Source organism: Nicotiana tabacum, chromosome 16, assembly GCF_000715075.1.
Source record: "Nicotiana tabacum cultivar K326 chromosome 16, ASM71507v2, whole genome shotgun sequence".
Taxonomy (NCBI): Eukaryota; Viridiplantae; Streptophyta; class Magnoliopsida; order Solanales; family Solanaceae; genus Nicotiana; species Nicotiana tabacum.
Genome location: NC_134095.1, coordinates 35,132,927 through 35,158,171, shown reverse-complemented (window position 1 = coordinate 35,158,171; position 25,245 = coordinate 35,132,927). Strand labels below are relative to the sequence as shown.

General features: G+C 37.8%; 1 protein-coding gene across 4 annotated transcripts; it reads left to right on the top strand.

Annotated features, from left to right (window-relative positions):
* The first annotated feature begins 511 nt into the window (after positions 1 to 511).
* Positions 512 to 25,134, top strand: LOC107827989 (protein ALTERED SEED GERMINATION 2). Of its 4 annotated transcripts, none has more exons than XM_075232729.1 (20): positions 512 to 960; positions 2,829 to 2,941; positions 3,950 to 4,027; positions 8,031 to 8,165; positions 8,278 to 8,385; positions 8,491 to 8,619; positions 9,093 to 9,208; positions 9,295 to 9,412; positions 10,277 to 10,382; positions 11,367 to 11,512; positions 11,641 to 11,811; positions 11,905 to 12,015; positions 12,797 to 12,908; positions 13,496 to 13,845; positions 14,816 to 14,906; positions 17,509 to 17,604; positions 17,709 to 17,779; positions 17,872 to 17,999; positions 18,637 to 18,722; positions 24,861 to 25,134. In XM_075232729.1, exons 4-19 carry the CDS (start codon positions 8,031 to 8,033, stop codon positions 18,716 to 18,718), a joined length of 2,070 nt encoding a protein of 689 aa, XP_075088830.1. In that variant the 5' UTR covers positions 512 to 960; positions 2,829 to 2,941; positions 3,950 to 4,027; the 3' UTR covers positions 18,719 to 18,722; positions 24,861 to 25,134. The 4 variants fall into 4 exon arrangements, with proteins under 4 accessions (XP_075088830.1, XP_016510719.1, XP_016510720.1 ...); XM_016655233.2 differs by having other exon boundaries at positions 515 to 960; positions 2,829 to 2,897; XM_016655234.2 differs by having other exon boundaries at positions 515 to 960; positions 2,829 to 2,897; positions 18,637 to 18,747.
* Positions 25,135 to 25,245: the final 111 nt, after the last annotated feature.

Below are 25,245 nucleotides of genomic sequence, written 5' to 3'. Positions count from 1 at the left end.
ATTTAATGTGGATAAAACTATTAAGTACCACTATAACTTACTTAGTATAAAAGTAGAGAATTTCTTTTTCTAATTTCATGGCAAACTTGTAAGGATATACTATCAGATATATTAAAACCAAATAGAGCTCTAGAGTCTTAGTAGTTAATGTCACCAAATTTCCTAACAAAATCAAATGCATTCTCGTTTTAGATTCTTTTTGTTGACTATGTATTTATTCTGATAACTAGTTATGAGTGCAATATGAATTTGTAAAGATAGTGCACACGAAAAGTTGAGTCAATAATGCTAAAAGTTACTCTGATAAAGAGGGCCCACACGGTGAGATAGTAAATAACCATAAAGCATGCAACTTAATGTGTCTGAAAAAGTCTAGTGGGACCTAATGACTCAGTGATGTGAATGACGCGTGTTATGGAATAAACAAAAATACCAGAATTTTTCAGTCATTTAATTTTGACCGGAAGCTCCTCTCGATTCCCCTTTATTAATAGTAGTAATTTATCAGGTCAATGAATTTCGGCATAAAGAAAATAAATATAATTATTGAGATAGAGAGAAAGTCTTCCTTATTTCTCAAGTGCATTTAAATTAACTTTTTTTGAACGGATGCAAGTGGAAATTCACATTCTATTTCATTAGCAACAGAAAAACACATGACAGGATCAAAAATGGTTCGTGGTTGAGACGTGGAGCTAAACGTCGCCGTATGACAACAACCGACTCTTCATTTCTCTTCTGTTCCTTTCGGTTCGTGTTCAATACTACTGGTTTCTGATGATCGCCAGTAGATACATACACTCGTCATTCTCACCTTCTCCGAATTCACCATCCTAGGGTTTTCGAACTCTCTGGATTCTTCCGTGCTATTTCTAGAAGCTTCGTCAAATGGAATCACTCTGTTTCCACGACGGCAACATCACTGACTTGATCAACAAACGATCCCTCCACGTTCGCCATGTACGCCTAAATTCTCATCTCCTCATTCAGTTATCTGTTTGTATTTTGAAATTTCGTCAGTTTGCTATGAGTTTTTGTTCTATGTAGTTTTTACGTTATGATGATGCCATAAGCTATGATTATTTATTGTAGTTTCAGTTAGTTAAGTGAATAATTGTGCCTTGAAACGTGAGGAAAGGAAATACTGGTGGTGTAAAGTTTACCACATTCCGAGTGTAATTCAAACTTTCTAGCTAAGGTTCCAGCGGATGAAATGTTGAGTTTCATTGAACAATAATCACTTATTACTCATGCCTTGACTTATATTGGACAACCTATTGTATGATATTATAATAGGAACAACTATAACTATAGGGATGACCTATTAGTGACTGTCGTGGTTGCCCTCACTAGCCCAACTTGAATTTGAAAGGGAAGGGAGAAACTTTATACGCATTGTTTAGTATTTAATTTTGGAATAGTAGAGCAATGATACTGAAATTGTGCTGACAAGAAACAAAAAACATAAACAAATGCATAATGAGAAAGTATTTATGCTGTGCTAATGGCAAAGATCAGACTAGTTGTAACAGATTGAACAGATTATGACACCCTAGAAATACTTATCAGAAAAAAGGATACCCTGTAAATGTTTCATAGTGTTTCTGAAGCAGCTTCAATTGAATCAAGTAAGCCATCCCTAGATGGCCTCGTTTCGGCGTTTAAACCCTAAGTGTTTGCAATAGCAATCTACTTTTTTCATAAATCAAATCCAAGCTCTGGTTAAAGCCCTTACTATTGGTCAGTATTGGAGTTCATGCCTGTGGCACAAAGGAATAACATAGAAAATATATTCTTTAGGGAATTAATTTTTGTTTTATTTTCACTGTCTGGTCTGATGTAAAAGTTGGTGACATTTGGTAATCACACAAGGTATAGGATGACGTATGAAGATAATATTTTTGACAATTTTTCGATATTAAAGTACTACATACTACAATGTCGAAGTTAGAATGAAGTAAGTGCTTTGATTATGAGTTGAGATATTTGTAAAGGAAAATGGCTTTTGTTCATAAGAGGGAAATCATTTTTCTTTTTTCTAGTGGAAAATATTTTGTTGGACAGTTGGAGAAAATATTTCTATCAAACAAACACACCTGTATGCGCAGTATGAATTAAGCAATTACAGGGTTCGATTGGTTCTCTTCTCTTTCCAAACTTTTAGCATGTTATCTCTCTTTTCTACATATTTTTAGATCTTCTTGATTGATGATTCCTACTCATACTATTTTAATCTTTCACCAATTTTAATCAGTGAGAAATGATTCTTCTTTTTCTAAAATATGTACTCATGCATTCCAAGCAAAAATTAATGTAAAGAAGAGCACAAGTAGCTCTAAATAATTATATCAATTATGAAAATGGGAATAAGAAACGATAAACGCAAACCCTCATTTTATTCATCGTGTTCGTTACTACTTTTGGAAAAAGAAGAAGAAATAAGTTGAAAAATCAACGCACGAGAACTATTTCGTGTCGACTAAAAATCTGAAATAAATAAGTGAAGGGCAAATGTATTTGCTTTTCTTACTCAAACCAATGTTGTTAGATTTTGAGAATTGCAAGTCAAAACCATCACAAGAGCTTAGAGCTTTGGTTTGACTTTGGGCAGTTACACATTTGTTAGTCTTTTTAAAATTTTATCAAATGCTTTTACAGCCATCGGAAATATTTTTCTTCTTTGTTTCCTATATGTGAGACCAGCAAAGCTCCCAGTCCCTTAGTAATTTGGATTACTAATAAGGTTCTCGCTGGTGTTTTTAAGCTCATTACATTTCTGCATATTTCGTCTCATCACTATATTCTGCTTGGGTTTCTATTCATTATAGGACTCCGGTCATGGATTGCAGATGCACTCCTCTTTGCTGGAAAGAATGGCCTTAGAAAGAGAATTGGAGGTGAGTGCGTTGATGAGTACAACACTACTGCACATACCATTAAGGTGTTTATCTCATAGTATCTTTTATCTGACGTAATATGATTCAAAGTTGGGTATCTCTCTGTCGAGAGTAGGTTAAAGATCAAAAATATTTGTTTTCATCTTTTTTATTACAAATGACAGTCATTAAAACCCTCTTCCTATTTTACTGGAGATCAACTAGTTAAGGTTGTTAATTATTTACCTTTTTTCTCAAGTGCAACCCATGTAAGTGGTATTCTTTCCTTTACATAAATAGGCGCATCATATAGACATTTTTTTCTTATTTATGGATTGCAATAAAATTTATGCATGTAGAACCTAGATCAGAATACAAATTTTAATATTTCAAGATGCTAGAACATTATGTGAAATGATTGTGGTCAAAATTGCACCTTACTTGCATACACGTCATAAAAAAAAGGCTCACTTTGATGTGTTGAGTTGGTTGGGGAGTAGGTTAATAAATTTTTTGAAGTGTGAAACATTGACGCAGTTGAAAGAGATGTCACATCAAGTTTGAAATAGTATAAAGTAGAAGTGTTGGATAGGAAAATTAGTATTTCTGATGAATGGTTCTAGTAAAATGTATTCAGAAATGCTTCTGAAGAAACACATTTTCATAAGCAAACCATTATGTAGCTGTATTATAATTCCTTCCACACATTAGCAATAAAGTTCTGATCCTCTATTTCTTTCATGCTTTGAAATTAAATTTACAATGTTCAGTAGAAATTGTATAATAATAGACCTAACCTTGAATTTCACAATAAAAAAGGGGGTATACGATGCAGACATGAAATGCTGCGTACATGCAAAGGATATGTCTGCTTCTGGTTCTCAATCTATGTGAAGAGAATTGGACATCAAAGGCATGTAGGTGGGTGTCTGAGTGTCCATGTGTCAGACGGTTAAACCCTCTAAGAAATGTTGTTAGTTTCTCCATTGGACTTCTGTTTGGTAGTACTTTGTTGACTCATGGATATATATGTCTGTGCTCACAGTCTCAAGGGTGTGTTCATTGTTTAACAGGGGCATCAGGGTTGTGTGAATGCGATAGCTTGGAACTCAAAAGGCTCGCTTTTGATATCTGGATCAGATGATACAAGAGTATGATACTCTCTACGCCTCGTTGCTCCCTTATTCTTCTATTTTAGATGAACTGTTAAAAGCTTCTCAATGTGATAGTGGGGTCGGCTTTAGAGTCTGCAAGATAGCCAGATATAAGAACTGACAAGGACCACATACTTGTATATATGTTCTTTATATTTATTCCACCCTGTCAAGTAGACAGATTGTTGTTGATTAGTAGTCATTTGAAACTCTTTAGTATGTTTTATATTGATCATTTTTGTACGTAGTTTTCTTGTGAGAGGCTCAAGTCTATTTGCATTCTTTTTCCAAAGTGCGAAAACATAGGTGTTTGACTTGGACAGACAAGAAGTTTTATTTAGTGTTTACCATGAACGCAGGGATGAGGATGGGGATGGGGGACTTCGTAAGTTGTTCTAGCTGTGGATTTATTGCCTGCTGAATACCTTTTATGATGTCTTTGATGATTCTGCTCATTGTGACGTTTGCATAATATAACAAAGTGGGAAAAGACTGTCAACAAAAACCTTGAGATTTATTTGCTATTTTGTTCCATGGGTTAGATGTGATCCAGTGAGGGTTGACTCGAACAGAGTTGAGTCAATCATGGTACTGGAGGAGTCACATCTGCGTTTTGATACATTTTAGTCAGCACATAAGTCGATCTTTCCAAGGAAAGATGTTTCAACAATAACAAACCCAGTGAAATCCCACAAATGGGGTCTGGGGAGGTAGTATGTACGCCGACCTTGCTCCCAACTTTAAAGGTAGAGATACTGTTTTCGATAAACCCTCAGCTCAAGAAAGTATTGTTAGAACATTGTTGAAAAGAAATGCAGTAATGGAGAAGTGGAAGAGAAGCAGTACAAGATGCAAGTACAATAACAAGATAATAAGATAACCAAAGCAAAAAAATAACCGGTAGTAATAGAAATCTAACTACAAGCAAGTACGAAAATAATATTAATGCTATAGATATGTAAAAGAAATACGCTCGACTATCTACTAACCCTTTACCCTAATTTTCGACCTCCACACCCTCATATCAAGGGTCATGTCCTCGGTAAGCTGCAGATGTGCCATGTCCTGCCTAATCACTTCTCCCTAATACTTCTTTAGCCTGCTTCTACCTCTTCTTAGACCCGTCATGGCCAACCTTTCACATCTTCTCACTGGGGCTTATGTGCATCTCTTCTTCACATGCCCGAACCATCTCAGCTTCGCTTCCGCATCTTGTCCACCCGTGTTATCAAAGGCGAAAAGCGCAAAAAAAGAACTCTAAGGCCTGTTGGAGCTTTAAGTGCAAAGCGCAAATAAAGTGTGGGCTTTAATGAAAAATGGCGCAACCGGAGAAAAAGTAAAAATATGTATTTGTAGTCCAAGACCAATAACTATAAGCAAACAACACAACAACAACATACCCAGTAAAATTTCACTAGTGGGGTCTGGGGAGGGTAGAGTGTATGCAGACCTTACCCCTACCTCGGAAGGGTAGAGAGGCTGTTTCCGGGAGACTCTCGGCAACCAATAATTATAAGCATGCATAACAAATATATGGACAAAAAATCGAAAAAAATTACGATAAAGTGAAATATCAATTGTTTAGTATAGTTTTTCAGGATTACACTCATTGGCAAGGAAAAACATGCCTTAGAGCCTTGATGAGACACTGAAGCGCCCGCAAAGCAAGGCGAAGCGCTCAACATGTTCTGAGCCTCACTTCAAGGCTTAAGCGCGCTTTAAGCACGCCTTTGATAATACTGTTGTCCACCATGGAGGACACTTTCACCTTGTCCCGAGTATCTTTATTCCTAATCTTTTCTCTTCTAATATGCATATACATCCATTTCAACATCCTGATTTTCGCTACTTTCATCTTTTGGACACAGAAGTTCTTGACTAGCCGACACTCCGCCTCATACAATATAGTCCGCCTGACAATCACTCTATAAAACTTACCTTTAAGTCTTGGTGGCACATTCTTATCATACAAGACACTAGATGCAAGCCTCCATTTCATCCACCCCGCTTCAATACAATGTGTGACATCATCGTTGATTTCCTCATTACCTGGATTATCGACCTAAGATACTTGAAACTTTCTCTCTTCGGGATGGCTTGTGTATCAAGCTTGACTTCCAAACCAGCCTCATGAGTTACGTCACTAAATTTGCATTCTAAGTATTCTGTCTTAATCTTACTCAACTAAATTAAAACCCTTAGACTTTAGAGTCTGTCTCCAAACCTCTAGCCTAGTGTTAACACCGCCTCGTGTCCCGTACAATATTTCATATGTTCAGTTGCTTTATCAACTTTTTTTTTGTAGTAGTTTAAGTTTGCTAAACTACCATAAGAGCATCCATGGTTCTGTAAATGCCTAATAATTTACTTTGTAATGTTGATATTGCAAGAAGGGGAGCCTAACTGGTAAAGTTGCTGCCATGTGACCAGGAGGTCACGGGTTCGAGCCGTGGAAACAACCTCTTGCAGAAATGCAGGGTAAGACTGCGTACAATAGACCCTTGTGGTCCGGCCCTTCCCCGGATCCCGCACATAACGGGAGCTTAGTGCACCGAGTTGCCCTTAATGTCGATATTGCAAGTCACTAGTGACAACACATCTAGCTGTTTGAGGTAATTGTTAGGGAGACGCTTCAAATATCGTTCTTTGACTTTTTGTTAAACCATATTGTTATTGTAGACTTTCTTCGGACTGTTTTCCGTCTCTGATTGTGATCGATTCACATTAAAGAGAGATATCAAACTTTCTTCTGTACATTTTTACCTTAAAAATACATGGATTTTTGGGAAAATAATTTCTTGCTTTGTTTTAAATCAGTTTGAGCTCCACTGACTGTAGAAGCAACCCGCTTATCTGAGGTCCATATTTTTAAATAATCAAATCTGATATCCGGAATGGGCTTCTTGAATCAATCTGTTTATTTTAGCCAGTTTGACTGCTGATATGTTGATTGCTAATGTTGTAAACAATAACTGTAGACTTCAGATGAACCATTTCAGATCAAATGGTCTTTATTTCTCTTGATCACTTAGAAAATTGGCATTCAAATAGCAGCCCAGGGATAAGTCTCCTTTCTAACAGCGTGGTGGTGACTTGCTTTAGAAATCTTTACAATCATGATCCTCTACCTGGTAGAGAGTGGCATGTCCTCGGAGGAATAATATTTTTCTGGCATCAACTTAAAAACTCAGTTTATGTCTTTATGCCCTGATCCACTTTACTTGTTGCTATTCCCTTGGGAAAGGGGAAAGCTATTCTTGCCATGGATTGCAAAATTTGGTGGATAGGTGATACAGAACATTGCTGAACAAGCTGTGAGATTTGTTTCTTTATTCTTATCTTTTAGGATGAGTACTAACCTTCTTCACTTGGTAATTCTTTGTTTCTGGTGTGTCGTTCATAGTTCTCCTCCGAGATGGATGATCCATCTCTGTGTTCATCCATAACTTGCAAATGGCACTCATGATAAGCAACAAAATTCAAATAACTGCATACACAAGTTTTGCTCCTTGTGATGTTACGGCCACTGGATGATCCTGCATCTTTGAAATTGAGGACCTCCATGAATTGTTCTGTAACAATTATTTGGAGTTAACAGTTGGGGTTGACACGAATATATTCCTGTGAAGGGAGGCTAAGAATTTGAGATATATAAACTTAAACTTAAAAATGGAATGTAAATCTTCAGAGATGCTTTGTTACATCTAGTTTAAATGAAGGGCTATTACTGACACAAAAAAGAAATCAAAGCAAGGGTTGCCGCTGGGTCTGCCAGGAGTAGTCTGGCAACAGCTCTTGAATGCGACTTGAAGATGGAACAGTTTGTCGAAGAGCTGGTTGTGAATCTTGTGAGCAGTTGTTCACAATTTCTTTTGCACTTTGCTGGTTATTTTTGGGGCCCCTTAGTTTATGGTGACTCTATCTGTATTGTCAGTTGATATTTGGCATCTTGTGTTTGTTCACTAAAATCTCAGTGGAAAAAAAACTTTATTTGATGCAGATGAATATCTGGAGTTATTCAAGCCGCAAACTTTTGCATTCCATTGAGACCGGTCACACTGCCAACATATTCTGCACGAAGTTTGTTCCAGAAACTTCAGATGAGCTAGTCGTTTCTGGAGCAGGAGATGCTGAAGTAGTTTATTGATACACCAAACCTTTGTGTGTTTTTATAACGATGCTGTTCACTTGCCTTGAGTGGGTTTTTCAGAAATTAATGCTCTCTTTATATTTACTTTATATGGCAGGTTCGTCTTTTTCATTTGTCTCATCTAAAGGGAAGAGGTGCTGAAGACAGTGGTTTGACTCCATCCGCTCTATTTCAGTGTCATACCAGGAGGGTTAAAAAAATAGCTGTAGGTGTTCAGGCAGCGGGGAAACATCCTTTTAAGTGATAATCAAGTATTTGTGGATTTTATTTCCTTTCTATTTATAGTATATGCTGCTGTTTCTAATTATAGGTTGAAGTTGGGAATCCTCATGTGGTATGGAGTGCTAGTGAAGATGGGACTGTGAGGCAGCATGACTTACGGGAGGGTGCGTCTTGTCCCCCAGCTGGTTCTTCTCGTCAAGAATGCCGTAATATACTTGTTAGTCCTAACTCACTTTGTGTTGTGCTGAATTGTATTTCTTGCTTCACCCAAAGGATAAAGGTCCCCTATCTCTCTTATAAGAAGATCAAGTTACAGCTGCCTCATCAACGAGTGTTTTTTTTCTCACTTTGTTGTGACATCATCATAAAGTGCTTTGGGTATACTTTTTTGTAATTTTGGCAAAAGCAACTGTGTTTGGTGCTCTAATAGTTTTTCCTTGGCTAGCCTGAAGCTTTAGCTGCCAACTCAAAAAGTTTTATATGACTAGTATTGGTTTTTACATTTGTTGTATAACAATAACTGCAACTTTTGAAGACTTTGATTCTTTCTCGGGTGGTTGATTTTAGTGTTTCCAAATAGTCGATCTGCATTTGTAGTCAAGCAAGTTGATATGAATGTTAAGAACTTTGATTTAAGCTGTGATGTAGCTAAACGGTTTGCATTACGATATGTTTGGTCCATGATGACAGCTTGACTTGCGCTGTGGAGCTAAGAAATCATTAACTGATCCTCCGAAACAGTTGTTTGCTCTGAAGTCGTGTGATATTAGCTCCACAAGGCCTCATTTGCTCCTTGTTGGTGGAAGGTGTAGTTGTCTTTACTAGTTTATTTCAATAAGGGTATATTTCAGGCCGTACTGCTGGTTTCTAATCTGCTATTTACTTTTTGCAGTGATGCGTTTGCTCGGTTGTATGATAGGAGAATGCTGCCTCCATTATCCTCGAGTCAAAAAAAGCTGCCACCTCCACCTTGTGTCAGCTACTTCTGCCCAATGCATCTTTCTGATCGTGTTAGTTTCAGTTTCAGTTTCTGCATTATCTCACTTTAGAGTCTGCTAACAGTTTTGCTAGCTAGAATTTCTATTATTTCTTTATCATTTGAGGTACAGTGGTTTTAGTAGATCATCGGGAGCACCTCATCTCTTTTTGCACTTTGTAGCTCCTTGCACTGAAGATGTCCTCCTTGTAACCTTCTTCTGACTTCATAGAACAAGAAATCATTGAGAAGTTCTTGCAAGGAACTTGTGTAGTCCACTACATGCTATATTGTCAATCCTGTAGTTGGAAGTGGATATCTATGAGCTGTCTAGTCGTTTTTTTTGGGTAGAGGGAGAAAACGAGGGGAGGGGGTCCTGAATAGGATCACATGCTTTTTTCTGCAAAACATTACTTTAAAATTTGATTAATCCAAAGAGGGTAATCCACTTCTGACTTGGTTTTTCATTGCTGCCAACCATCTTAAAATTTTAATACGGTTACATGGTCCATCTCTGTGTGTGTGTGTGTGTGTGTGTGTGTGTGTGTATTTGTGTAAACTGCAATGCAACAACACTGGAAAAGGAGGGACTGGAAAAGTAGCTAACTTTCAAGAAAGTGAGCTACTCCACTTTATCATGGCCATGTAATAGTAGCATACTAGATTAGTGCAGCTGTGGCTGAATTTTACAGTGGATATCTATTTCTATAGAATTTCTTGCCATGTAAAGTTAGTTTTACATCCATTTAATGGCAACTCTTCTTAGTTCTCCATACATATTGCATATTAGTCTTGATGTAAGTCTGTAACCCATCACTGCTTATTTTCCTAAGTGATTGTAGCATATCACGTGGCTTCGAAAATGGAAGCTGATGAATTTTTCTCTCTTTTTCCTCAGGGGCGTTCCAGCATGCATCTGACTCATGTCGCATTTAGTCCCAACGGAGAGGAGGTTTTGCTTAGCTACAGTGGAGAACATGTATACTTGATGGATGTGAATCCTGGTACATAGCTTCCGTTATATTCTATCTTACAATCGGTAACTTTGTTGTTGATTCCGTTTTCACTTTCCTCTGCTACCTCGTATGGTTGTGCGCCTTGTGCCTTCAGTTTCTGGAATCCCTTGAAATGTGTGATGAATCTAACTTGTGCAGTATTAGCTATAATGAGTTCGAGTACAGTACTTGAGGAATTCTGTTAGGGATTTCACGTATTGAGTATTCAATATTTATACTATGTTTTTTCTGCTGCTCTCCCTCATGTGGTTGAAGCCAACTTTAATTAGTGTTTTAACAAGTTTGAAAGATAAGCAATATGGAGGAAAGAAGAAAAGAAAGAAGATGTATGTTTGTTGATAAGGTATGATAATGAAGAACATACTAATAGTATTATATAATAAGCACATGGTATTTCTGGGTCTTCTTATGTGTAATTAATGCGATCTTACGTTTGTTCTGTACCATCGGGGTAGCACAGAGCACTTCGTGCATGGGGACGCTTGTTTTAATATCAGTGACCTCTGTTAGTTACTCATTAAGTTGCTCTTTATCCTTGTCAAGGTGGCGACCTCATTGAGGGAGAGCAAAATTTATTGTAGTTGGCTTCTTTTTATTGTTTGTTGATGATGGTCTTCTTTTGGTAAGTGGTACACTGACCTCGGGATCACTGTACTTGTATTTTTACACAGTCTTGGTGCCACATTCATGTGATTTGTTAGAAAAACTGTAACTCTTTGTGCATGAGCGCCCGTGTCAGATATACTGGGTGTTGTTCAAGGTTAATTGACAAATGATTTTAGCCCTGTCAACTTGCTTCAAGTGCTTGGTCCACGTGCATGTGATATTCGAAAGTGACTGTGAGTTGAAAGTAAAATGATTCACTACTACCTGCTGAGATATTACATTTTTTGTGCTTGAAAGCTTAAGATAAATCATACTTGAAGCTCTGGTTATGTTACTGTCTTATGATAAATTTTTTATTGGTTGTAGCACATGGAGGTTCTATGCCGTATACTTCAGGAGATGTGACAAACCTGATGAATTTTGCTCCCTTGCTCAATGGAATCGAATTGCAATCATCAGTTAGTGGAATCTTTGTAAACGGTTCTTCATCGAAAAGAATTCCAGTTACCAAGGTTATTCTTCCTTCTTTACCCCTCCCATGATCTCCTGCTTCCTGGCCCAAAGTGATAAAAAATTGCATTTTGCTTTCTCTTGCTTTAGGATGACAAATCATAATCATCGTTTTTTCCTTCTTCCCCAGCCAGAAAAATGCAAAAAATTGATTCAGATGGCAATGAAGACTTTGAAAGAAGATTCCAACTTTTATTATGGGATAGAAGCTTGTAATGAAGTCTTGGAGGGTTGCAGGGATGACATTGGTCCCTTTCTAACCTTAGAATGTTTATGCACTCGTGCAGCAATATTGCTCAAGGTGCCTGAAGTCAGACAATTTCCTTATTGTACTGCGTTAACGCTTATTTAAGGATAATATACGTAATTTAAAAAATCTTTGGCCTTTTATCAGAGGAAGTGGAAAAATGATGCACATATGGCTATAAGAGATTGTCATAGAGCTAGAAAGCTCAATTCATCTTCCTTTAGGCCTCTTCTTTTGATCGCTGATGCTCTTTCACAGGTATGTTATTCAGTGTTTGTAGGATTCTGTGGCTTAAATTTTTTTGTTCATATGCTGGATAGAAGAAAGCGCCCAATTTCCCATGTGGGCATTTGACCTCATCCCTCCATTCATGGTCGCAGTCCTCTTAGCCATATGGTTTTTCTTGCTTGGTAGTAATCGTCCTTCTTTGGCATTTCTTTTTCCAATATCGCATTGGAGTATCAATTATCAGTGAGAAATTCCGAGGGTGATTGTGCATCATATTTATGATGTCCTCAAAATTTAAGGCGATGTATATGCTTTTAGTCATATTTTAACTCATACTGTGATATGGTATTAAAATCATATGAAGTTTTAGGATTCTCTTTAGAATAAGTTTTTCTTCTCAGACATGAAATAACTTGGGAAAAGTGGATTTTACCAGTCATTCTTGTTAGTAAACCTTGTAAATGGTTTAGATACTTTTGCTAACGTTATTGTAGTTAAGTTTATGATTAATGTTTCTAGCACTTGATAATTTCTCGCCTCCCAAGAATGTTAATTTTTTTAATAAGGTCGAGAATGTTACTTATTAGCTTACTAAAAAAAATGTTAATTATTAATACTATTTAGGAAATAAGTCTCCCTTGGTTTGGTTTCAAATATGCACTAATCCTCCGTATTATATACCTTTGATCTAATTAGGTATTGTTTGTCGCTATCCATACCTACATATATCTTTGCAGACTAGGATAGTGGGTAATTGATTATTTATCTGATTTTGCATTTAGCACTTGATTGTTACTGATATTATCTGCAGTTGGGTAAACATAAAGAAGCATTGGAGTTCGCTATTGGCGCTCAACCCTTGGCTCCATCTGATTCTGAAGTTTCCCTAAAGGTGGAGAGCATAAAAGATCATATCGCTGCAGGTTAGTGACTTGCATATTGAGCCTGCGATTTTAGTAGTTTCTTGCCTAAAACAAAATATGTTTAGCTGGTATCAATGCCAGCTCTATCAAAATCCTATTGAAACACTAGATTACTGCTGAGTATATTCTAGTTTTTAAATCTTTCAGTTCCCTTTTCCCAGTACTTCTATAATCTTGTTTGTAGTTTTCCTTATCCATGACTAGCTGATGAGTTATTGAAAACCCTATTGAGCACCATGAGTTTACCGGGTTTTCCTAATTATGATATTTTGCCACCACCATGAGGACTATGTCCATGTTTTCCTGTCTGCGCTGCTGTTTTCAGTCCTCTGGGAATCACTGCTCCTTCAACTCGATGTCAATTTTGTTCTTGTGTGTCACTTTCTGATTAATCTTTCAGGACTCTTATTATATATAGCTTCAATGTCAAAATGATTTTTGTAGTTATTTCTATGGATGGAATATAGCTGTAGAGAACTCAATATTGTTGAGGATTCGAGATTCATTTCACTCGAGCTTATTCTTGTCGGGAATGCTAATTCATATTCATGCTTTAATGCGTACCAACAATATTCCTGGATTTACAGCTGAAGCAGACAAAGCAAATAAGGCAAATGGAGGAGAATCTAGGTCAGATCCTCGGGCAGGAAGAGTATTATCTCTAAGTGACATACTTTATCGTTCAGATGCGAACAGTGATGCATCGCAAGATGGTCCCAGGTCTGAAAGAGAGGATTCTGATGATGACGAGGAGCTAGAATTGGCTTTTGAAACATCAATATCTGGTGATGAAGGACGGGATGTTGATCCCGATATCCTCCATGGAAGTTTGAACTTAAGAATTCATAGGAGAGGTGATTCCACTGGGGAGACTGGACGAGCAAATGGTGCTAGTGGTTTGCCAACCTCTAGTCAAAAAGAGAAAGCAGCTTACAAGGTTTTGGCTTGAATGTTGTTTTTCTGTGCTGTAAATTTTCTTTATTTATTCTCTGGATTCAGAATAGATGTTCTTTTCTCTATCCTTTTACTGTGACGTGTTTGCTTTGATATGCTTGTGCATCTTTGTGCTTTGTTGAGGCTTTTTGTCTATTGAGGTCATGAGTGTAGCAATGGTTCTGCATATTATATTAAATCTTTATATCTTGAACTGCTGGTTAGGTTGTTTTTACCTGATTAGTATCTCTTTTTCTTTGTTTCCAGAAGAGTTAATCTAAGCCAAAAGTCCCTAATATCATCTCGAATATCTTTCCAGTAACCGGTTTTATACTTATGAATTGTATTCTGAGTCTCAAAGCATAACACTGCTCTTGGTGGCTTGTCTGGCCGTCTGGGTAGATTGTGAGTGATGACTTGCTGGTTTCTGTTGCTTATGAATCCCCCTGCTCCGATGCTTGGTTATGTCCAATAGATAGTTCACATAATTATCCCATATTCCTATGGAACTGAATTTTATTTGCTTACTTGACCAACAGTTTCGAGGTTTATTATTTGAATTTCAAAGGTATCATAGGTTTTAGAAGGTGAGCTGAAGTGTGAAAAGTGATACAAATAATCAGAAGCATCCAATGATCACAGTAATTGTCTTTGTCATACCATCGTGTAGACTGCTTATTGAGTTGTGGAATTGTAGTTGGGTGACACGAGTTTCATTTGTTAAAAAGTGTCACAATACTCATACTGCAGACGGACTACTAATTTGCAGAATAGTAGGCAGTCTTGGATTTAATTTGTTAAAGAGGGTGTCAATATGCTCAGGAAAGCCAAATTTTCTAAACGTTGAACATCTCTTGCTCGGAGAAGTTTCTTCCCCCTTGTTATCTGGATGCCTGCACATCTCGTCTTTCAATATCAAGTTTGTTTCCTTGTTTAAACAGTGTTCTTTTTTGTTCTCTTGAATTATATTGCAGCCTGAAGCAGTGATAGATATGAAGCAAAGATATGTTGGTCATTGCAACGTAGGCACTGATATAAAACAGGCCAGCTTTCTTGGAGAACGAGGTATATTCAATTTTTTTAATGGTTTCCATGCAGATATTCATGATTATCCTTAAACATTATCTGGTTATTATAGTTGCGTAGAAGAACTGCCTTTCATCTGCTTTGCTCCCCTGTAATCTCTTTCAGAAGGATCTGTTAAACTAAGAAATTAAGCCTACGAAGACGTCAAAGTCAATTGGTCTGTATGTGTGACACTATGATGGTTGAAGGTGTTAAAAGAGGATGCACGTAGAAGGAAATTTGTCTCAAAAGACCAATCTCTAAAAATCCACGTGTATTTGGCTATATGCAAGCAAAAGATACATATAGTTGATAAGAGATTAACAGCTTAGTGATGTACATGAGCAGACACCCTTTTGTTGTATATTTTGGCTATGCATCTTCTAGATGCCATTTAGTGATATTAAGGCTTAGTGATGTTGATGCTATTATTTTATGTTCGTGTTTGCCGGAAGGTCTTTAGCTTGTTTAGAAATTTGTAAACCAATAGTAAATATAGAGAACCTTAAGTTTGCCGGGAGTTCTTTAGTTTCTTTAGATGTTTGTAAGCCAGTGGTAAATGTAGAGAACTTTAAGTGTTAGATAACATAATTTGTCCTGAAAGCTCAACTGTTGCTTGTTGGGTTGAAATGGGTTCAAGTAGCGTGATATTGATGATTCATATAGTCAACCCAATTAATTAGGATTGAGGAATAATTGCTGTTTTTTTTACAACGCTGAGCTAGAGATCATTCATGTAGCTCGTTTCTCTCATCGCCTTCTAATGTAGGAGTAGTTGGTTAGAGATCATTCATGTAGCTCATTTCTTGTTGCCTTCTTATGTAGGAGTAGGTGGTTTGACTTTTGAGTAAGTTACTGTGGAGTTAGCACATCTGATCAGATTTACCTTCCCTTAATAGTATAACCAATCTCACGAGGAAAAATGGCACGAGCAATTGTACCTATACTCTTTTTCAATTAAGTGTAATCTCACTGGGAAATCTTAGCAATCCAGTTGGTTAAACTTTCACCTTATTGGTGAGGGTTCGATTCGCCACTGCCTTGATCCACTTGGTGACATCCGCTCCTACTCCTGCTGAGCTGGTTCCCTGTCTCCGATATGTAACGGAAAGATTGATTGGTTTACGGGATACATTCATGAATGCACTCTCTGCTGTGCCTCTCTAGACAAACTTGATTCAAGCCACTCCACCAATTTTACAATAGCACCATGCCTTAATAATCGCATAGGCACCAGGCTTGACAAGTTCAAGCAAAATTGTAGGAGAAGCGGGCTACACCTAGCTTAGCGTATTCAATATCCCATTTGAGAAATTTCTCTTATGGCTGAATAAAAAGGCTGCCTTCTCCAAAAAACAAAAGAATACATAGGTAGCCCCCTGAACTTGTCAATTTTTTTCACTTAGGCACCTCAATTGAGACCGTAACCTATTGGGCCTCTGAACCTCTCTGCAATATGTGTCTATTTAACCCTTCATCATGAGAGTAGAAAAAACGAAACACGTGTAGTTCAGATGCTATGATGTGGAAAAGTAACCAATGAAACAAAGGCGTGGCATAATCTTTTAAAAAAAAGCTTTTTAGTCCCAAAAGTCACTTTTGTTTTACAGCCAGATTGTCCCCCGCCTTCCTTTTTGATCATTTTGATAGAGGGGGATGAAGAAAGTGGACAAAACAGACTCGCATTTCTCATCGAACAAATACATTCAGAAACCACACGTTTCTCTGGATCATCATAGCGTACTTCCTCATATCCACCCCCCCACAACCCCCAAAACCTCAGAAAAAAAACTCCAATTTCTTCACAGTCAGAGCCTCTATATCTGCCATTTGTAGTTCAGATGCTATGATGTGGAAAAGTGACCAATGAAACAAAGACATGGCATAATCTTTGAACAAATACATTCAGAAACCACACGTTTCTCTGGATCATCATAGCGTACTTCCTCATATCCACCCCCCCACAACCCCCAAAACCTCAGAAAAAAAACTCCAATTTCTTCACAGTCAGAGCCTCTATATCTGCCATTTGTAGTTCTTGGTAAAGAGGTGGATCTGCCTGGATTATGGATTCAGTTTATTGAGTGATAGCAAATTTACTGGTCCATGATTTTGGGTGATGTGGAGAAATTTCAAACATTGGATGTGTTCTTTAGAAGAAATTGATCATCTTTCTGGCTATTTGGACCGATTATATATTTAGCCTGGTTCACTTTGGTTGCTGGTCACAGCATCTCAATCATTCTGAAAATCATGTGTTGTTTATCTGCCTAGATACTGGCTGTCTTTCCATAATCTTGGTGAGTTTACCTCCTTGGGTTGGGTGTATTTTTTTTTTTTTTTTGGGGGGGGGGGGGGTTTGGTTGTGCTTGTGCCTGGGAGAGTGGCTAGTTTGGAAGGAAGGGGATTACTACTTTGATCAGGATTATTGATGATGTGTTGAATTTAAAGGTTTTCTAAGCTACTTTCAAATTTGAAATGTGTCAGATTGATCCATTCTATTTCTGTGCTAATCATCATGTAAATTAATGGCTCTGTTAAGCACAGCTAGCCATTTTATTCCAAGGATCTTAGTGGATATGTTTTGAAAATCCCTGTGTAGGTGAATATATTGCTTGTGGAAGTGATGATGGAAGATGGTTTATTTGGGAGAAACAAACTGGTAGATTGATAAAAATGCTTCATGGAGATGAAGCTGGTATTTTTCTCTGTTCTCATAAATTTGTTAAGTTCTTGTACTTTACAGTGGTTGTTATACCATGTTATATCTAGTCTGACGTCTCGGCCTTCATCCCTATTCAGTTGTAAATTGTGTACAGTGCCACCCATATGATTGTGTTGTGGCTACAAGTGGAATTGATAGCACCATTAAGGTGAGAGAGAAATGGCACAAGTATTTGAGAATAGTGGTTACTATTCGTAATGACAAATTTACGTAGAGTCATGTGCATGTATTGCTTTTCAGATTTGGACTCCAAGTGCGTCTGTCCCTTCCCTTGTGGCTGGTGGAGCTGCAGGACCAGAGACATCCAATGTTTTAGATGCAATGGAAAGCAATCAACGCAGATTGTGCCGCACGCGTGAAGCTGTCTTGTAAGACTTAACAGGCTTATTATTTTCTTTTAAGTTGATTTTATAGATGCTTTGGGACATAACCTCTATTGTACACCCGTCAAAACTTTAATAGGGCAGCCCGGTGCATAAGGCATCCCGTATTCACGCAGGGCCGGGAGAAGGGCCGCACCCCAAGGAGTGTGATGTAGACTGCCTAACCTAATGCAAACATTAGTGGCTGCTTTCACGGCTCGAACCCATGATCTATAGGTCACACGGAGACAAATTTACTGTAGCTCCAAGGCTCCCCTTCACCAGTCGAAACTCTAATATGGAATTGAAAAGCAGACTGTTAATTACTTCCTTCGGGTGGTCCGGTTATTCATGATTTGTCTTTTATATCTAAAGCCTGGACAGTGTAGCTCAATCCCTGTTTCACCCTGTTTTCTCCTCTGTTTTTTAAGCTACTTTATGTTAGCTCAAACCCGTTCTTCCATTCTTGTTGTAAGGCACCTTAATAAATATAATAGATCACCTAATCTTGATGAGAATATAGTAGTGTTGATAATGCCGGAATGACAAACTTCCACGTTGACTGATAGATGAGAAATGGATATTTTCCTATTTTAGCTATTAGTCTCTGACAATTCCGAGCTATCCATATTGTTCAATGCAGGCCTTTTGAATTTTTGGAGAGATTTAGGATGCACGAGTTTACAGAAGGCAGCTTACATCCATTCGAATGCACGCAAAGCTGAAAAGGTTAAGCTTATTTTCTTAAATACTGGTATGATAAATTGTTATCTAACCCGTGCAAACTTTTTGTTGTGCCAATTGTTGAAAATGGCAAACTCCCACATCGGTGGGAGACTTAATTTGGGGAGAATTTCTCCCTATAAAAGAAGACCTAATGTTTAGGATTTAGATACACCTCTCATTTGCCTTCTTATCTTCTTAAGGCATCTGTATCTTCTCTCTTTAGTATTATTTTACTTGTATTTTTGGAGTGAAATAAAATATTAGTTGTGTCCGAGGAAGTAGGCAAAATTGGCCGAACCTCGTAAGTTCTGGTGTTCCTTTTATTGTTGCTTTATTGTCTTATTTATTATTTGGTGGTTGTCACAATTTTTGGTATAGTAGTTGTGACTCATTCACACTATATACATTTGGCTTCCGCAACAATTGGTATCAGAGCCAAGGTACTGTCTAAGTATGCTCTGTGGTTGCAGCATAGTCTGATCTTCCACATCAGAAAAGATTTATCTAGGTATCAGAGCCAAGGTACTGTCTAAGTATGCTCTGTGGTTGCAGCATAGTCTGATCTTCCACATCAGAAAAGATTTATCTTGGTAACTGAGTTAAGGTTCTGTCTGAGTATGCTCTGTGGTTGCAACTTAGTCTGATCTTCCACACCAGAAAGGAAATAATCTTGATTTGTGTCGTCAACTATTAAATAAATATTTGTGTCAAAGATGGGAGACAATAAACAAGAAGAATCTACATCAAGTGTCAACAATACGTCATCATTGGCATCTTTGCTTATGACAAGAATTGTGTCAAATGTGAAATTTGCGGTAGAAATTTTTGACGGGTCAGGACATTTTGGGATGTGGCAAGACGAGGTTCTAGATGTCCTTTTTCAACAAGGGCTAGATCTTGCTATTGAAGAAAAGAGACCAGATGTTATTGGAGAAGAAGATTGGAGAATTATCAATCGTGTTGCTTGCGGTACCATTCGATCCTACCTTGCTAGAGAGCAAAAATATCCATACACGAAGGAAACTTCTGCAAGTAAATTATGGAAAGCACTGGAGGATAAATTTTTGAAGAAAAACTGTCAAAATAAATTGTACATGAAGAAGAGACTGTTTCGCTTCACCTATGTTCCTGGTACCACGATGAATGAACATATCACCAGTTTCAATAAGTTGGTCACAGATTTGCAAAATATGGATGCAACTTTTGATGATGGCGACTTGGCCTTGATGTTGTTGGAGTCACTTCCTGATGAGTACGAGCACCTTGAAACTACTCTACTCCATGGAAATGACGAAATTTCTCTCAGAGAAGTTTGTTCGGCTTTGTACAACTATGAACAAAGAAAGAGAGAAAAACAGAAGGGCGGAGAAGGATAAGCACTGGTTTTGAGGGGTCGTCCTCAAAATCAAACGAGGACAAAGAAATGAAGATCCAAGTCAAAATCTAGACCCAGCAAAGATGAATGTGCCTTTTGTCGAGAAAAGGGGCACTGGAAGAAAGACTGTTCGAAGTTGAAGAATAAGGCCAAACATAACAATGGAAAGGCCATTATTGATTCAAATGTAGCTGATGGTGATGATTCAGACTTCTTATTAGTTACAACAGAGTCATCAACATCATCAGACATATGGTTGATGGACTCGGCTTGTAGCTATCATATGTGTCCCAACAGGGACTGGTTCATGGAATTTCAAGAAGGAGAATATGGAGTCATCCACACAGCGGATAACAGCCCTCTTACCTCATATGACATTGGTTCAATACGATTAAGGAACCATGATGGAATGATCAGAACATTAACAGATGTTCGATATGTACCGGGTTTGAAGAAAAATCTCATTTCTGTGGGAGCCCTAGAATCAAAAGGGTTCAAAATCATTGCAGAAAATGGAGTGATGAGAGTATGCTCCGGTGCACTAGTGGTAATGAAGGCCAATCGGAAGAACAATAACATATACCGTTATCGCGGTGGTACAGTTATTGGGACAGCGACAGTAACATCCAGTGACGAAAAAGAGGCAGAAGCAACCAGACAATGACACATGCGCTTGGGACATGCTGGAGGAAAATCCTTGAAAACTTCATCAGATCAAGGATTGTTAAAAGGAGTAAAGGCTTGCAACTTGGAGTTTTGCGAGCATTGTGTCAAAAGGAAACAGACAAGGGTTAAATTTGGTACAGCGATCCATAATACTAAAGGTATTTTGGATTATGTACACTCTGATGTTTGGGGTCCTTCCAAAACACCTTCATTGGGTGGGAAACACTATTTTGTAACCTTTGTTGATGAGTTTTCCCGAAGAGTGTGGGTGTATACAATGAAGAGCAAAGATGAAGTGTTGAGAATTTTTCTCAAATGAAAAATGATGGTGGAGAATCAAACAGGCAAGAGGATCAAGTATATTCACACAGACAATGGAGGTGAATACAAAAATGATCATTTTAATTAGGTCTGTGAAAATGATGGCATCGTCCGACACTTCACTGTCAGACATACACCACAACAAAATGGAGTGGCAGAACGTATGAACCGGACCTTGCTGGAGAAGGTACGGTGTATGTTGTCCAATGCTGGCTTGGAAAAGAATTTTGGGATGAGGCAGGTACATATACATGCCACCTCATTAATCGCTTACCATCTGCTGCTATTGATGGCAAGACACCATTTGATAAATGGTATGGAAAGCCTGCTGTAGATTATGACTCTTTGCACGTGTTTGGCTCAACTGCGTATTATCATGTGACTGAGTCAAAATTGGATCCAAGGGCAAAAAAAGCTATTTTCATGGGGATTACTTCTGGAGTCAAAGGATATCGCTTATGGTGTCCTATGACAAAGAAAGTAATATTCAACAGGGATGTTACCTTTGATGAATCTGCTATGATAAATAAGGTAACAGAAGATACCAAACAAAATGAGGGTGCTTCTAAGCAGGTGGAGTTTGAGGGAAAATTTATTTTTCCTACACAAGAAGCAGAAGAGGAAACAAATGAAGATTATCCTCTGGAAGAAGAGCCAGTAGAGAAGGAGATTCCAACTCAGGAACCTCGACAAACTTGAATCAATTGCAACTAGCAGGCCAAAAAGGACAATAACAAAATATATTCGTCTTATAAAGACGATTGCCTGTGCCGCCTCAATTGTAGCTGATGATGTTCCTACCACTTATAAAGACGCAGTCCAAAGTTCAGAAGAAGATAAGTGGAGGATTTCCATGAATGATGAAATACAATCCCTTCATCAAAATCATACATGGAGATTGGCCAATCTTCCGAAGGGAAAGAAAGCAATTGGGTGCAAATGGGTATTTGCAAAGAAAGAAGGATTTCCTAACCAAGAAGATGTTCGCTACAAAGCAAGATTGGTGGCCAAAGGATATGCTCAAAAGGAGGGAATTGATTACAATAAAGTGTTTTCTCCAGTTGTAAAACATTCCTCCATTAGAATTTTATTGGCTTTGGTAGCACAGTTGGATTTGGAACTAGTTCAGATGGATGTAAAAACTGCGTTTTTACATGGAAACTTGGAGGAGGAAATCTACATGACTCAGCCAGAAGGATTCAAAGTTGCTGGAAAAGAAAATATGGTGTGCAAACTTGGAAAATCATTGTACGGATTGAAACAATCTTCTAGACAGTGGTACAAGCGATTTGACGAGTTTATGTTGCGGCAATGGTACAAGAGAAACAAATACGATCATTGTGTGTGCGCAAGCTTAAAGATGGTTCCTTTGTATATTTTCTCCTATATCTTGATGATATGTTGATAGCTTCCGAGAATTTGGAAGAAATTGATAAGTTGAAGATTCAACTGAAGAAAGAGTTCGAGATGAAGGATCTAGGTGAGGCAAAGAAAATTCTTGGCATGGAGATAATAAGAGATAGACGTTCAAAGAAACTCTGTTTATCTCAGAAAGAATATTTGAAGAGAGTACTGCAGCGTTTTGGCATAGATGAGAAGACTAAGTCGGTTAGTACTTCACTTGCATTTTAAGCTAAGTACTACTATGTCGCCAAAAGATGAAGCTGAGCAGGAGTATATATCAAGGGTACCATATGCAAATGTTGTTGGTAGCTTGATGTATGCAATGGTCTGTACGAGACCTGACATTTCACAAGTTGTTGGAGTTATTAGCAGATATATGCATAATCCAGGAAAGGAGCATTGGCAAGCTGTGAAGTGGATTCTACGGTATATTCACAATACTGTAGATGTTTGGTTAGTTTTTGAGCAGGAAGGCAATCAGTCTGTAGTTGGATATTGTGACTCAGATTTTGCGGGTGATCTGGACAAACGAAGATCAATTACTGGTTATGTGTTTACTTTTGCAAAGGCACCAGTTAGTTGGAAGTCTACTTTGCAGTCAACAGTTGCTTTGTCTACAACAGAGGCGGAGTACATGGATATTACAGAGGCTGTGAAAGAGGCAATTTGGCTTTAGGGGTTGCTAAAAGAGCTTGGTGTTGAACAAAAAAGTATCACAATTTTTTGTGATAGTCAAAGTGCTATTCAATTAGCGAAGAACCAAGTTTATCATGCAAGGACGAAGCACATTGATGTTCGGTATCATTTCGTACGAGAAATCATAGAAGAAGGTGGAGTCACGGTGAATAAAATTCATACTACAGAGAATTCTGCTGATATGCTGACAAAAGTGGTGACTGCGGTCAAGTTTCAACATTGTTTGGATTTGATCAATATTGTTGAACACTGAAGATTGAAGATGAAGACACAACCAAAATTTGTTACCGAGAGAAAATTGAAGATGTGGAATTTTGCCAAGGTGGAGATTTGTTGAAAATGGCAAACTCCCACATCGGTGGGAGACTTAATTTGGGGAGAATTTCTCCCTATAAAAGAAGGCCTATTATTTAGGATTTAGATACACCTCTCATTTACCTTCTTATCTTCTTAAGGCATTTATATCTTCTCTCTTTAGTATTATTTCACTTGTATTTTTGGAGTGAAATAAAATATTGGTTGTGTCCGAGGAAGTAGGCAAAATTGGCGAACCTCATAAATTCTGGTGTTCCTTTTATTGTTGCTTTATTGTCTTATTTATTATTTGGTGGCTGTCATAATTTTTGGTATAGTAGTTGTGACTCATTCACACTATATACATTTGGCTTCCGCAACACCAATTGTGTGATATGCCTGGAAGTTCCACTTGGACTGGAATATTGATGTATGTGCTTTTGCATCACCTTCTCTTGAGTTCCTACAAACTCTAGCAATGGTAGCTTTCTGGCAACTTCTTGTTTGAGAAAATGCACCCCAATATTTAATAAGTCATAGTTCCTGTACATCCTAGGAATTTTATCTGATAAGATTCTCGTGGATAATGCTAGAGTAACAACAATGATGCATGGTAGATGTATCTGATAAGATTTCCAAAGATAAAGGCTAGAGTGACGATAATGATGCATGGTTAATGTATCCTCAGTCAGATGACTTCCCTTGTCTAGCCCATAAGTGATTTAGCAAAAATGGTCACATTGCACCTAATACGGGTTCATTCATGTTCTAATTGCAATAGTACGAAGATGCATATGGTTTATGGTGCCATTTATCTTTAAATTAGCTCATTGTGCCAAAAATGCAGCAATGTAAAGATGCTCATTAAGGCAAAATGAATATTTGATCAAGAATGGTAATCCAATATTTTTTTTTGTGTTTGGTCTTTTTGGGTGAAAAAGGGGACATAGGTTATTGTTTCTTTGTTGTTGGACTAATAAGTTCTTTTTGCATATATGCCCGTAGTATTGTGCTCACTATGTAACACATTTTTTCTATTCGTGGGGCTCTAGTTCATCAATAAAATTAACAGAAGTGCAAGTTTCATCATCCTGTGTCATTCATAGATGACCTAGTAGGTGGCTTAGCGAATTTTACTTCTGAGGTAGGGGTTTGAAGTTGGGCTTAATACACTACAGTACACCGATGAGAGAATGTCAAGGAGTGTGACAGAAGCGAGCAAAATGTTGTACCTGGGCTTGAGTTATTTAGCCTATTAAGGATGTAATTAACCATTTTGTCATTGTTGAAGCTTGCTTGCGTTTGACCGGGTTTCTTTAGTTTCTGGAATGCTGTAGGTGCAGCAGTCTTGCTCGTGTTGTATTAACGTATGTGTTTTACTACAGATGGTGGATATGAAGTTTATCCGGTGGACATGCTGGCATGGGAAGGAAGAGAGTGGAATATATAGTTAACCAAGTCGATTGAAAATTTTGGGTCCCAAACCAGCTGAAGTTTGATCCAATTGTAATTCATATTTCTGTGCAGTCTTTCCCGGTGACATGTTTCTCTGTATTATATTTTAATTCTTCTCAGCTGTCCTCTCTTCCTGCGAGGTCTTTGTAAATATATATCTCGGTCTTTTATCTTACATAGTAATACATTCAAGTTAAACATGGTCTATCCTCATTGTATTTGATTGATAGTTCGAGGCTTAGATTAGCAATAGTAGAGTGCCGTTGGCTTCACCTTTTAATGTGGGCGAGAATGACTGCTAATATGTGTACTGCG

Coding starts and splice junctions, on each gene's coding strand:
- LOC107827989 (XM_016655233.2), top strand. CDS start 889: ATGGAATCACTCTGTTTCCACGACGGCAACATCACTGACTTGATCAAC. Junction 17,605..17,708: donor GCTTCATGGAGATGAAGCTG/GTATTTTTCTCT, acceptor ATCCCTATTCAG/TTGTAAATTGTGTACAGTGC. Junction 18,000..18,636: donor CGCACGCGTGAAGCTGTCTT/GTAAGACTTAAC, acceptor TGTTCAATGCAG/GCCTTTTGAATTTTTGGAGA.